The sequence below is a fragment of the Agelaius phoeniceus genome, chromosome 13 (genome assembly GCF_051311805.1).
Source record: "Agelaius phoeniceus isolate bAgePho1 chromosome 13, bAgePho1.hap1, whole genome shotgun sequence".
NCBI lineage: Eukaryota > Metazoa > Chordata > Aves > Passeriformes > Icteridae > Agelaius > Agelaius phoeniceus.
The window spans coordinates 13,089,320-13,103,084 of NC_135277.1; the positions used below are offsets into that span (position 1 = coordinate 13,089,320).

General features: G+C 42.1%; 1 protein-coding gene across 1 annotated transcript in view; it reads right to left on the minus strand.

Annotated features, from left to right (window-relative positions):
• Nucleotides 1-13,765, minus strand: part of PRTG (protogenin) — a 74,052-nt gene that overhangs the window by 7,368 nt on the left and 52,919 nt on the right. Inside the window, 4 exon segments of the mRNA XM_054642355.2 lie at nucleotides 672-842; nucleotides 1,553-1,680; nucleotides 3,286-3,472; nucleotides 3,996-4,091. Of these exon segments, the coding sequence (XP_054498330.2) occupies nucleotides 672-842; nucleotides 1,553-1,680; nucleotides 3,286-3,472; nucleotides 3,996-4,091 (582 nt within the window).

Here is a 13,765-nt window from a genome sequence, read left to right on the forward strand (position 1 = left end):
AATGCCTTGTACTTTTTTTCTGGCTACAGTAGAAATCTGTTCTTGATTCCGCTCTTCAAATCCCAGTATTATTTAGAAAAGTGCCTACAAAAATTTATACTATGACTACACTTAATCATAGAGATGTGACTGCAGTTCACATCAGCATACCCAAGGTACTGTGAGATTAGCTGGGGCTCAGCAGTAGAATAGAGCCAGAGAGTTAAATTGAATTTGCAGAGTGATTTACTGGGAGAAGGAGAAAGTTCATTAAGTAAACTGAGCTAACTGGATTGGCAGTGATCGACAGAAACTATAAACCCACACAGCCACAGTTAAACATCTCAGAGACTTCAGATTTGAAAGTGCATTTACAAAATGAAACCATCACAATCCTGGTTACAACAAAACTAAGATGGATGTAATTGGATTTACAAGACATTTTGGTTTACATGCACACACAGTAACACAGAGAGCCCCTTCTCCTCTCACCTTCTGCATATGAACTTGTTTTTTAATACCTCTTCCCATGGTAATAATTCTAAACTATTTGGAACTTTCATGTGAACATTTATATGGATTTATTTCATAATTCATAGTAGTAGTGTAGTCCAAGGTTGCTGAAAGTAACAAAGCATCTCATAAGCAGCATCAGTGTTTATACAGTTCATAGGTTGATGATTTTAGTTTACCTTCTCTGTGCAACACTTGCCATTCCCCAGCAATCCAGGCCTTCCTGGATGCATAGAGGATAGTGTACCGTGTGACAACTGTTTCAGGACCATCAGGTGGCTTCCAGGAAACCAAAGCAGTATTATCCTCTATCAAAGTCACCTTCACTCCTACTGGAGGGCCAGATGGTGCTGTGAGAACAGTAACACAATGCTATTAGGCTAACCCAATTTACATGCAATTAAATTGCTCAGAAAGGAACTGATGTGCAGTCCTAATGGCTACTGCTACATCCCAGACACCACATTGAAACCACCACATGCAGCTCCTCAGAGACACTCTCCTGTTACCTCTGAGCCACACAATAGCTTAGATTCTGGAAAAGCAAGCTTTTTATTTTTCCCTCATCTCCAGAAATAAACAGCTACTGACAACCTCCCACTTCATTATCCTGTGAACAAGTACTTCCCAAACACTGTTTTGGTGAGAACATGGAACTGCAGGTGTGGATTTTCCCCTACCAGGCTGACAGTAAATCAAACCAGCAGCTAAGGCAGTAGATTTCATAAATGAATCAGCCACACCTCTTTAATATATACATTATTTAAGGTTTTTATTCAAGTTATTTCTAGTCAGTTACTGCTAGTACTGAAAGCATCACACTTTATACAAAAATCAATGCTAGTTTAGGATGGATTTTGAAAAATAATTTTACAGTTCCAAGGCAGGGATTTCCCTGCTAGCATTTTTCTAAGTCTCACCAAGAAGAGCACTATCTGTGTCTCAGAGGAAAGGAATGCCCTCTCCTAAACACAGTCTAAAATTAATAAGCACTTTTTCAGGCCATTTGTTTTACAAAATGTTATTTTAGGACCACAGGGGCCCTCTCCTGGTTCCTTACCTTCAGGGAGGGTAGTGTGATAGACTACAGGACTCCAAGGACTGGAGAGCTGGTCCACATGCAGTCGAACTGCAAATTCATACATGGTTTTTGGCTCAAGACCTTGAACTAACATGTGAGTCTCTGACCTGGACAGATGAAGGAATAAAATGCATTAAACAGCAGCAGTTCACTTAAAGGTCCCCAATCAAATGTCTCAGTCACATGAGTAGATTCCCATGTCAGTTCCACACAGGACAAACCAGTCCAAGTCCAGACATGTGGCACATCCTATCTGGAAATGAAATTGCACCAGCCCTGGAGCTCTCACGAGGATGCTGCATCTGCTGTCAATTGATGTGAGCTCAACTTTTTATAAATGTTGTTTGAACAGCTGATGCACAAAGAGTATTATTGGCTGGATCACCAGCAGGCATCCCAACCTCAGCTCTTTCCACCCCTGCCCCTAGGACACTGTGCTTCAAGCTGGAGTTACAAACTGCAACCAGTGTCACAGCTGACAAGGGACGTGGATCTGCTTCCCAGCTCACACACAGAGGCTATGCAGGCAACATCCTTTCCACTTATGGCCTCCACACCTCATGTTTAGGGGATGAGTATGAATGCTCCTTACTGATCTGGTAGCAGTATTTAGTAATATATTAATTGCAGAATTGATTCTATTAATTATAATACTGCAGTTTACAATTCGAGTCAGTTGTAGACATTTCACTTTACTTTGATTCTGGGGCAGAGGGAAATCTTTCATATATGCCAGGGTTAATTCTGGATGATAATACCCCGTCAAGATTAAATCTCAATTTAAAATGGTCTTACTCTACAGATATTGCTTTATTAAATCTCATTTAGTATTTTCATCTTCTGTACTGCAGGGGCAGTAACCAGTACTTGCAATAGCCTCATCCAATCACAAAAAGCAGCACTCATTGCTATGCTCCACATGGCACACTAAGAACTTTACATGGTGATTATACTGTGTCTAATCATTAAGCCGGGAGTTATACAGCAGCAGATGTGTTCTTGGAAGAGAAAACCATGAATATAAGGATGGAAACTATTTATCCTTTAAGACAGCATTTTTCTTATTTAGAGGCTTGGGTAAACTGAAGTTCTGAGGGAGCTACACACATGGATTCCCTCAGCAGCCCCACGGCCCCCAGCACAGAGCAGTGTTCTGCTCCCACAGCACCTGAACAGCAACCCAAGGCTCCCTTCTCTGCTCAGCCATTCTGTGCCTCACACATTGCTTCTCTGCAGAGCAAGCAATCCTGCTCAGCTTTGCCCTGGCAGGGTGCCACACACTCAGGAACATGGCATTCCCACAATGAAATCCTCAACCCCTCAAAAATTCTCATTTTCAGTCTTAAAATTAGACACAAAAAGATAGGACTAAGACCTATCTTTGCCCAGACAAGCTTCCTCTAAAATAGGTGCGGTCTTTTGTATAGTTGAAGAGGAGCTTAGAATTAAATTCAACCTAGACAGCTAAAAAGACATTAAACAAAGAGCTAACCTGATGACCCAACACAAGGATGGCCAGTAGAGAATGAAGCTGTTCTATGAGTATATCTTAACCCAAGAAACTTAACTAGCAGCCAATGGGCAAAACACAGAGTCCTCTGAGGGAAATAAAAGTCGTTGCTAGTGAAAGGAAATGAAAAGAGAGCAGGAAGAGTAGGAAGTGAGTGGGAAGGATGTGGAACTGGCAATGCAGGAGTCCAAGGTGCACTCACGTCTGCAGGTAGAGCACCAGGGAGGCGTTCTGCAGCCCCACGGGGTTGCAGCGCACAGTGTAGTTGATGAGCTGGGCAGAGGTGAAGGCAGGCTTGCCCCAGTGCAGGAAGATGGATGAGGAGGTGTTGGCTTTGGCATACAGGTGGTGAGGGGGCGGCGGCGGCGGCACCATGCGGTCACGGACAGCTGTTAAAACAAAACAGGAGCAGGAGTTAATGACTGCACTGGGTACAGATGCTGGTCACAGGAGAGGTCTGAGCCCACAGTTTAGATACAAATCTCCCCTAACCCAGCACTACCTGGTATTCAAACCCAGGAATCTGGTTAAGGCTGTTAGAGATCCCTCCTCACCCAATACATGTCCAGTATTATTTCTGCAATCCTACTCATTTATTCAAACATTAAGTCAAAACTATCAGCAGAGACAAGAGAAAGAGATAAATCTCTCATAAGATACAGATACATCATGTTAGATGATGCAGATAGTTCAGCAAGGGAATGAAATGTGCTTGGGCTGTCTTCTTTCTTCAACTGTGCTTCATGAACACAGGACTCTGTCTCAGTTGCAGTATTTGTCACTGATATGATCCTTTTTGTTCTCAGTTTTACACAGAATTAATTGATTGTTTAAAAGTTAAAAACACAGAGCTGCTGGGACCCTGAAACACCTCAGCTCTCAATAAATTCTTCATGCCTCTACAACACTTACAGACACATCCTGGAGTGCTGACTGTTTGGTCAGCCTGATAACCTTCTTCCATACTGTTGTATGCCAGCAGCCTTACATGATACTTTCTTCTAGGATCTGCAGAAAGAGCAAAGGAATAATTAAGCTTAAGCAAAAAAAAAAAAAAAAAAAAAAAAAAAGGATATGGACTTCTACAGATAGTGAGAGAAACTGATGCTCTGGAAAGTTTGTTTCAAAACTTGTTTGCTATGAGCAGTGGACTGATGGACAGGCTGGATGCCTGGAAGCCTGTCTTTTTCTCCAACCCTTCAAATTCCCCCAATTCTTTGCTCAGAAACAGTCACAGTTATCTTCCAATGGGACTTGCAACAGCATAAAGCAAAGGTTTGTAACAAAATCAATGGGAGTAGGACAAATACCACATTTCTATCTGTAAAAAAGCCACACCTTCACAGCTACAGAGCTAGATTTAACAGTACAATTCAGCATACTGTTTTCAGACCTTTAATAAATATTTGTTAAAACCTCTAGCAGGAGGTCCACAGAGACCAACATTTGTTTCTGGATACACAAGCTGCAAGGAAGCAGGGCAGTCAAAGCAATGGCAGGACAGCATCCAGCAAAGAAATGGGAAATGTTTTGGTTCCAGGCTCTGAAGAAGATAAACTGTGAAACAACAGGGATTGTTAATAATGCTTTGACTAGGAAATTCTGCCTCCATATGTCTTCTTGAAAGCTGGTTCTGGCAGTCCTAGAGGGCCACCATTCCAAGCTGGAATGATCTCCCCATTCCCTTTCTCTGCCCACACCTTTGGGTGGCCACATTTCAGTTTGCTGCTTCTCTGTTCTCTTGATGATATACTGGCCTTGATCCAAGTGAAAAATTGCTGCAGAGGAATGAGTTGGGAAGGGCCCTGGAGCTCTCTAAGTGGTGATGGTGAGGGGCACCCACTGGAGGCCGAGTTCAGGCTCCAGGGTGGCTGCTCTGCTTCCTGCAGCCACTCCCTTGCAAGTGCATTTGCAACCAACCCCTTGCACACAACAGTGATTTGCAGGGGGGCAGCGTTTGCTACCAATTCATGTGAGCTAAACTTCACCCCAGGACTAATGTAGGCACTGGGATATTCTCCTCTTCTGATGACATGAACCTATTGCTTTTAATTAAGATTTGTGGAAGGTTCAGATGTCATAGAACTGCGCTGATCTTGCTCATGTCTTTTTTCTTTGCCCTAAGATACCATAATATTGTCCCCTCTCAAAATAAGCTCTCCCCTTTCTCCTTTTAGCTGAGATTTGATGTGGCCTCTCATGAAATAAACAGGACACAAAGTCCTGACATTCCTTGACCAGGAATAGGACTGTTGTTTCCATCAGATCATTGGCTCCCTCTGAAGTCACTGCACCAGCAACACCAGCTGAAGGAAATGATTGGATGCTTCTGGAAAGGTGGCAGAGTAAATTCCTAATAATTCCCTTTATAAAATCTTTCAGTATTTATTTTGAAATAGACACTTTTTGTGCTGTAGTTAACCATATCAGCTGTAAATGAGATATCACTAAATAGAGTTAATATCTCTATGTATTTTATGGTTTTTTTAAGAAGGTTATTTTACCAAAATCCAAATATAGGTGCAAAAGCAGAAGAGCTCCTGTATTTGGATTATTATATTTGAAGAACTTCTTTGATGTGTTTGACCTTAATGGTAGAATAGGTAAGAAGAGGGCATTCCCATTTTTGAAGACTTTAACATCACTAGAAGGCAATGTAAATAACAAAATGTAGAAGGAAAAAAAACAAAACATGGGTTTTTAAACTAGAGTAGAATTCTCATTTGCTTTGAAGGTTTTTTCCACTTTACAATGGCACTTTTACAACAGATGACATCAGCTGTTCCTAGGAAACAAATTACAAATCAGAAAAATAAGGAGATGGATACAAACACAAAGAATAGTCTTAAGCATGCGATAAAAGAAAATATGGAATTCTAATATTGAAAATTCAGAAAAATAGGGAGATGTTATATGTAAAGAATTGCAATCTTTTTTTAAAATTGTAAAAATGCAAAGTGAATTTAAGAACACTTAGCCCAACCAAAAGGATAAACGATAAAAATCTTTCCAAGTTTCAAGTGATTCGAATACACCAAAATCTAGGGTGCCTTGTTGAGGAATATTACAGCATGCATCTCAGAGAAGCAGAAAGACCTTCCCAAGCTCTTAGCCTGCGGTAGGAACACACATATTAGCGTGCAACCAAGGATTCAAAACCAAATTAAATTTAAATCAGAGCTCATCGGGACACTTTAACGCCTCACTGGGACCACGCTCCGGAGGCTGCTATTAACAAATGCCCTGTGCCAGCCGAGCTGGGGCAGAGCCGGGACAGAGCCGGAGCTGGGGCAGAGCCCCGAGATGGGGCAGAGCCCTGAGATGGGGCAGAGCAGGGACAGAGCCGGAGCTGGGCAGGGCCCGGGATGGGGCAGAGCCCGGGATGGGGCAGAGCCCCGAGATGGGGCAGAGCCCCGGGATGGGGCAGAGCCCCGGGATGGGGCAGAGCCCGGGATGGGGCAGAGCCCGGGATGGGGCAGAGCCCCGAGATGGGGCAGAGCCCCGAGATGGGGCAGAGCAGGGACAGAGCCGGAGCTGGGCAGGGCCCGGGATGGGGCAGAGCCCGGGATGGGGCAGGGCCCGGGATGGGGCAGGGCCCGGGATGGGGCAGAGCCCCGAGATGGGGCAGAGCCCGGGATGGGGCAGGGCCCCGGGATGGGGCAGGGCCCCGGGATGGGGCAGGGCCCCGGGATGGGGCAGAGCCCCGAGATGGGGCAGAGCCCGGGATGGGGCAGAGCCCCGAGATGGGGCAGAGCCGGAGCTGGGGCAGAGCCCGGGGCCCCCCGGTGCCCCTCCACCCGCTGCCCCCGCCGCATTTCCGCAGGACACAGCGTGACAGGCACGGCCATCCATCCATCATCCTGCCGAGCACCTTCAAAAACTCCCTGCCCTTTGAAAGTGCTCACCCAGAACTGATCATCTTCACTGTGAAATGAGGGAGAGCCGAGCTCTAGTGCCCTGCTGAGCTGAATGAGGAGCCTGTGAGATCTGTTTATCCTCACCGCATTTTTTTTAACTGAATTCTTCATTAACACTTGATTGAGGAGAAAAGGAGGACTAATAGGATGTGGAAGAAAGGCAAAAAAAACTAACTCCCACCAAAAAAGTTCAAATGTCTTTGAGAAAAACATGGTTTTAAAATCTTTCTTTAGGTATCCTTAACACTTTACATATAGAAGAAGCACAATGTTGAGTGCTATTCTTCTTACTCCTGTGTAATACAAGAACTTTCAAGCAGAATTATCTTTATATAGGAAAACCTTTTTAAAACTAAAGCCTCCCAGCTAGTCTATACCATCTGAAAACCAGGGTTATTTCCACTTCATGATATCATGGTTTAATTGGTAGCAGGACCAGTTCAAGCCAAAAGCAATGTCAGAATTTTTAAGCTGTCACACATTAGGGCATCTATGGTTAAACCCTTCTGCTGGTTTCTAGAACTGAAATAGCAACTGAGGAGGGAGGAGTACTGGCCTAGGAAAGCCTAAATGTACAGTCACCTAAAAAGGAGAACAGAAGAATCAAAGGTAGTGTACTGAGCTGCAATAGAAACTGATGTGAAACTTTCTTCACAGAGTACACACATAAGGTAAGGAAGGACCAGATCAAAACACCACCAAGATGCAGATCCACATTGGTAGCTCTTTTCACCATGTGCCAAACACAGCAACCAAGGCTCTGCCAAAGCCCTGCCTCAGTTCCAACACTTATTTGCTCACCATTTGTTTTATGAGGTGGTGAGAAATATTTTTTGTCTGAAGTAGCCTTTGTTTAGAATATTTCTAACAATTTTACATTTCATTTTCAGCCGATGATATGATTTACTGCTCAGTGGCAATCCTAACACACACCTGGCACAAACACTTTCATCTCACAGTTCACCAGCTGGATCAAACACTCCAAGCCAGACACATCCGTAGAGAGAAAACAAACTTCAGGAGCTTTATCTTTAACCAGCACAGGTATCTTGAGTAGTTTACACATGAATCAGTGATAAAAGACTGGGGATAGCATGGCCACCTGGGGACTGACAGTCTCAGATTCAGTGTGTACCATCCATGCACAGGAGGCTTGGAGGGAACAGTCCTGCTCATAACAGACCCAGGAGGAACACATCCCTCCACAGAAAATCACAGCTCCTCAGGAACAAAGCAGGTGCAGGGATTTACTCAGCCTGCTCAACTTGAGTAAAAAAACCACACATCAAGATTTCATCTCTGCATTTTCAAAACTTCTCTGAAAAACTGGTAACACTGAATTGTTTCAATTAATTCTCTTACAATTGCCAGCATTTGTGTAGAGGTTGAAGGCTTGTTCCCAGTCCTAAGGTGAACAGGAACAATTTTGTAGTCCATTTACCAACTGGCAGAATTTTTTAAAGTTAATTTGTTTCTGTTAAATATCATTTGGGGGGTTTTGTGCTGTTGATATTAGATTGTGTTAAAATTGTCATAGCACCTAGAGGTCTTTAATAGGTATTTTTATTGTTATTACTTAAATCAGCTGGTGGAAAGGACAAAAAACCTACACTGTACAACTCAGGGGGTTGGCAGTGATGCTGATAGTAACACACTAAAGCTAATTCATATACTTTATTACAGGAGTGCCTCTGGAACACAAAGAGATTGACTTAAAAGACATCACAGAGTGGATGTGATAAGTTGGAGTAGCTTCACACAAGGGATCTGCTGCACACACCTTTTTTGTGTAACTAAAACCTATCAGCATTAAGAACACATGAGTAACACTTCCATCAGAGGCACAAATTTTGCTTCTGGCAACAATATTCCTATAAAATAAGAGTAGGAAAAACTATCTTGTGTCTACTGTTTATGCCTTATTTTCATTAACTTCAAATATCAAGACACATACTGTCCCAAAAATCACTGGTTTGCAATCTGTGTTGGCTCAGCCTCATTTTCCGATGGCAGTAGTTGTAGGTAGGTCACTGCTCCCTAGTGATGTTCCTCTGGAATATCACCTTTAAACCCCAAATCCTGTCATTCATCTCCCATAAACATTTGCAGTGAGTCCTGCAGATCCAGCCTGGTAGGCCTTTCAGCACAGGGACACATGGGGGAGCCTTGCCTTCATTTTGTGAGTTTATGAATGGGTTCTACACCTCAGAGTCAAACCAGACCGAAGTTAAGTACTGCAAGTATGGGCAAAAAAATTAAGCTGAACTATAATTTAAAACATGGATTGTAACTTGGAAAAACTTAAAACTTTACAGTAGCTGAATTTCTTTAAGAATTCAGATGACAATGATTTACTGGTGTATTTCACTGTCCTACATCCCTGATATATAACCTCAGAGATTCTATTTAGCTTGTCAGAAAGCAGACAGGAGGGTCACAGCAGATACAGATTCTTCAAGACAAATACTACAGTGCACTCAGATATTCCAACCTGGTTTGATGACAACTCATTTCATTCCCAGCATGGAGGGAGAACCACAGCTGTTTATCTGTCTGGATGTGAGAAATAGAGAAACTGCAAAAATATCACCAAGAATTGAGGTTTATTAGCAGTTCTGCTGCTCTACACTTCATTGGAACATCCACGTTTTATTGCACCAGCGTGAAATTATTCCGTATTTTTACTCCTGCCATCAGCCTTGCTTCTATGTAAATCTTCTATGTCTCTTTCAGGAAGGAGAAAACTTGCAACTACAAAACAGCTGCCAGTCAGAAATATTCATATTCAGATACTCCCATTTTCTTTTCCAACACTTAAGATTTTAGTACAGATTCAACATTCAGAGCCTAGTTTTGAGAGCCTGGGATAGTATAAATGCTCTAGTAAATATAGACACAGTGGTAGGCAAAAGCACCTCGAGGTTCTCTGCTTTGAAGCCATGGGGAGGGGAAGGCTCATTCCATCTGGCAGAGTTATAGCTCACAGCAGCCAGGTGGTGTCCTCATGCACCTCCAGTGGACACAGCTGGAGAAACGGGAGGCACCCGTTTTTAAAGATTAAATGCCTGTGTTTGCACTTAAAGCGCTACAAACAGAAACGTGCTTCTAATCACTTTGCAGCTGGTGAAGCACTTTATCATGCAGCTACCTCATTCTTAAATTACCAAGATTGCACAGACCAAAGTTTTAGAAAAAGTTACTAAGAAAAATAAAGTCACTTCCACATTCACAGGAACAAAAATTCCATTTTCAATATTGTATTACATTATTAAAACTCTCTAAGACTAAAGCAGCATGAGACTAACAACACAACCAATGAAAAATCCTAATCATTGTATAGTTCCATCCCTCCTTCTTAGAAGAATACAGAAAAATACAAATGTCCTGGTTACATATTAGCACTGTCTTCAAATCAGTTTATCTCATTCAGATTTTGATAATTTGTTTTCATCCGATTCTTCTGTCCTGGGTAAATTTACAGCATTAAAGATAAGTATAAAACCTGTAACAGCAGGTTTTTATATACTGTACACACAAGGCACACTCTGGGTAACTCCTCATTCAGCTGAAGCTTAGATTGAATATAAAATCAGGAGTCCCAAACCAAAAGTGTTAAAAAGCGTTTGCTGATATCAACACAGCCAAAATTTTGGCTTTTTGGCAAAGGCTTCAGAGAAAGCATCTGTTTACAGGCTACTTAGCCAAGGTTACAAGAGAGTGTAATATTGCAGCCCCTAAAAGCCCTGTCATTGTTTCTTTCAGCTGCTGCAAGTTTGTGAAGCTCTGAAGGCCTTGAAAGGAGCCAGAGCAGAGCCAACAGGTCAGGGCTAGATAAAATTAAGAAAGAATCCGAGGTCAGACCATGAAAGAACTTCTTTTTTTTTTCCACCCCTCCAGAACAGCGAGTCCACCTCCAGCAGCCTTTCATTCAGTCCTGATAAGAAGAGACAGCACCCCACAATCTGGATTTCAGACATTTAAAGTCCTCTTTGCAGGGAGGAAAAGATAGGGAAGATGAAAGAAAATGGACATTTTACTATCATTCACTGTTGAAACACACTTTCATGCCTGTTTTGGATATCCCTGTTCTCAACAATTTAAAAGGGAAATATGGATAGAAATTAAACTGCTGGGGGCTCTTGTTTATAAAATAATTGGTACAACACTAAATTTCTAGAGGAAAAAAAATAGGTTTGGTATCTTGATGTTTTAAGCAGAGTTCAGTGACCAAAAACCTAGAAACAACTTCTTAAGCTACAGCCAGTACAGCCATTCTAACAGTTAAGGAAGGAGATAAGAAAATATTTCAACTTCATTCTAGCTTGCATACAACATTTAAAATAATACTTTTTTCCTTTCAGTTAAAAGTATCAAACCCACAGTAGACTGAAAAAATAGTTGCTCTAAGGACAAAACTTCCGTGTCCAAATGTCCATTTTTAATTTAATCTTTTGTGCTGCTGGATTTTTTTGTGTAACCTACAGGTCCATTGTTGGGCAGTGGTCTGGCTGGAGAGCTCATTGGCCTGGTTTGCCAGGGTGACTGTGCTGCCCCCAAGCCCATCCCTTCAAGACAATAAACTCCAGATAATTATTCAAAGAAGAGGCCAGCAGCATGGGCTGCTCTGACATGGGGTCACGGCCTCTGACACCAAATCTGGGGCTAGCCAAAGTCTGCTCCAAGCAACAGAGGTCCAGGGGAATTATTAAGGGGGAAGGGTGGGAAAGGAAGAGCACTGAGAAATACTATCCTTAAAAATGTACTTTTGAAGCAAAGTAATGTAAATACAGCAGAAACTTATTAGGAAAATAAGCAAATACATTTCAAATGTAGCAGAGGAAAAGGACAGAGAGAAGTGCATCAAGCCAAACACAAACACAGAGCTGGGAGGCAGGAGGGTGATACAGACTCAGGTCTGTTCTTCCCTAAAGCAGGTATTCCCTCTCAGATTTTCAGTAGTGGATTTTATTGCACTTTTCTAAAAAATGCCCTTTTACCTTATTTATACATATCATTAAACAATTAAACAGAGTTAAGCAACCATATTCTATTACAGTTCTTAAAAACTTGTTGAAGCTCTGGATATGCACTTTCTAAGCATTATTATTGGCTTCAAATAATATTTAATTTCTTTTATTTTAAATGAGTTGGAATTGCAATTGGTTGCACAACTGAATTGATCAAATTTTAAATCTCAACCTTTTAATATCACATTAAGATAGTTTGATAGTTACAAATTTGATAATTTGTAATAGTAATAGGTACTATAGGTAAATATATTAAATATTGGTAATTTGTAACTATCAAATAGGTAATTTGATAGTTACAAATTACCAATATTTTATATGTCATGACTTCTTTTTCAATTTAAAAGTAACTTTAAACATTTTGGTAGAACAAAGACTGCCTGTGATACTCGTGTTTTCCTTGCAAACCAAATAACTGAAGTAGAAACTAAGCAATTTGTTCTTTGTACAACATTGTAAAAGTTTATTTTGGTAGAAACTGGAACATATGACACATGTGAATCGATCCAGCTAAACAGTCTGGCTTTCCAGGGCTTTGGATGGCTCTGGCTTATTTGTCTAAATCTGAAAAGGGTCTGTATCCCTTTTGTAGCTTTGTGCTATCCCCTCCGAGGGCCCCAGGACAAACAACACCTCACACCCCCTCGCAGTAAAAACATCACCTCTCCTACTGCCCACCAGCACAACAGCAGCTTCATACACAAACTGCTGGGGGAGGGCTGGCAGGCAGGATGAGCTCCCACCACACAGCATTGCAGCCTTTGGGGCCCACAGAAATAAGAACTATCTAAAGCCATCTAATCTTTTTAAAGTAAGTGAAGCAAATCTCAAGGATTTTAAATTTTCTCGGTTTCCTCAAGGGTGTAGGACATTCCCACCGTGGCTCTAAGGTCTGCCACCAGTCCCTGTGTTTCTCCTGCATTTCAGAGAACTGTTCAATTGCAAAAAGCTCTCTTCCAATATTATTCTAACAATGCTCTCTAAACCAGCAGACACCCTTATGTTAACTAGCCTGGCTCACCGTTTTCAAAGTGAGCCCTCAAAAGCTAACTTGAAAGCAATACCAGAGGCCTGGACAAACACCTAATTTTGATCTTTTGTGCTCTTCTTTTCTTCTAAGAGACCTTTTCTTTTGTTGCTGCCCAGTGGAAAGCACATAGCTCATTGGTCCTGCTTTGAAAGATGAGAGCACTGCCCCTGAGTCCACCCCTCGGAGCACAATCACTTTAATGGAATTATGTAGAGAGGCCATCTCTGCAAGAAGAAAGGGAGGGAGAGGGGGGAGGGAGAGTGTCCGAAGGAGCCAGCAGAGCTGTAATTACCCAGTTACTAACACACACATGTCCACTGAGAATTCATGCAGTGATCCAAACAGGATGTGCCACCCCACACAACAGGTTCCCTTACACACAGCAGTGAGCCCTGCACAAGTGACAGAACACTGCCAGTGAATCAAACATTACTACAGTGCCTCAGGAAAAAGGGAAAGGAACAACCCACACAGAAATGCTGCTACAAAACAGGAGCATGCTATAAAAGGTCTCTTCTGTAAGATGCAAGAGGCTGAAAAGATGATCTCCCCAGTAGAGACTGACATTTCTGGGTTGCAGATAGAAAGAATGTTTAGACAATTTGCCTGGCCTTCATGCTAAGAGGAATGCTTCCAGAATATACACCTAAACACAATTCAATAAGCACTTTACCAAATTTGGTTTAACATTTGTTTAGGTACCAAGAT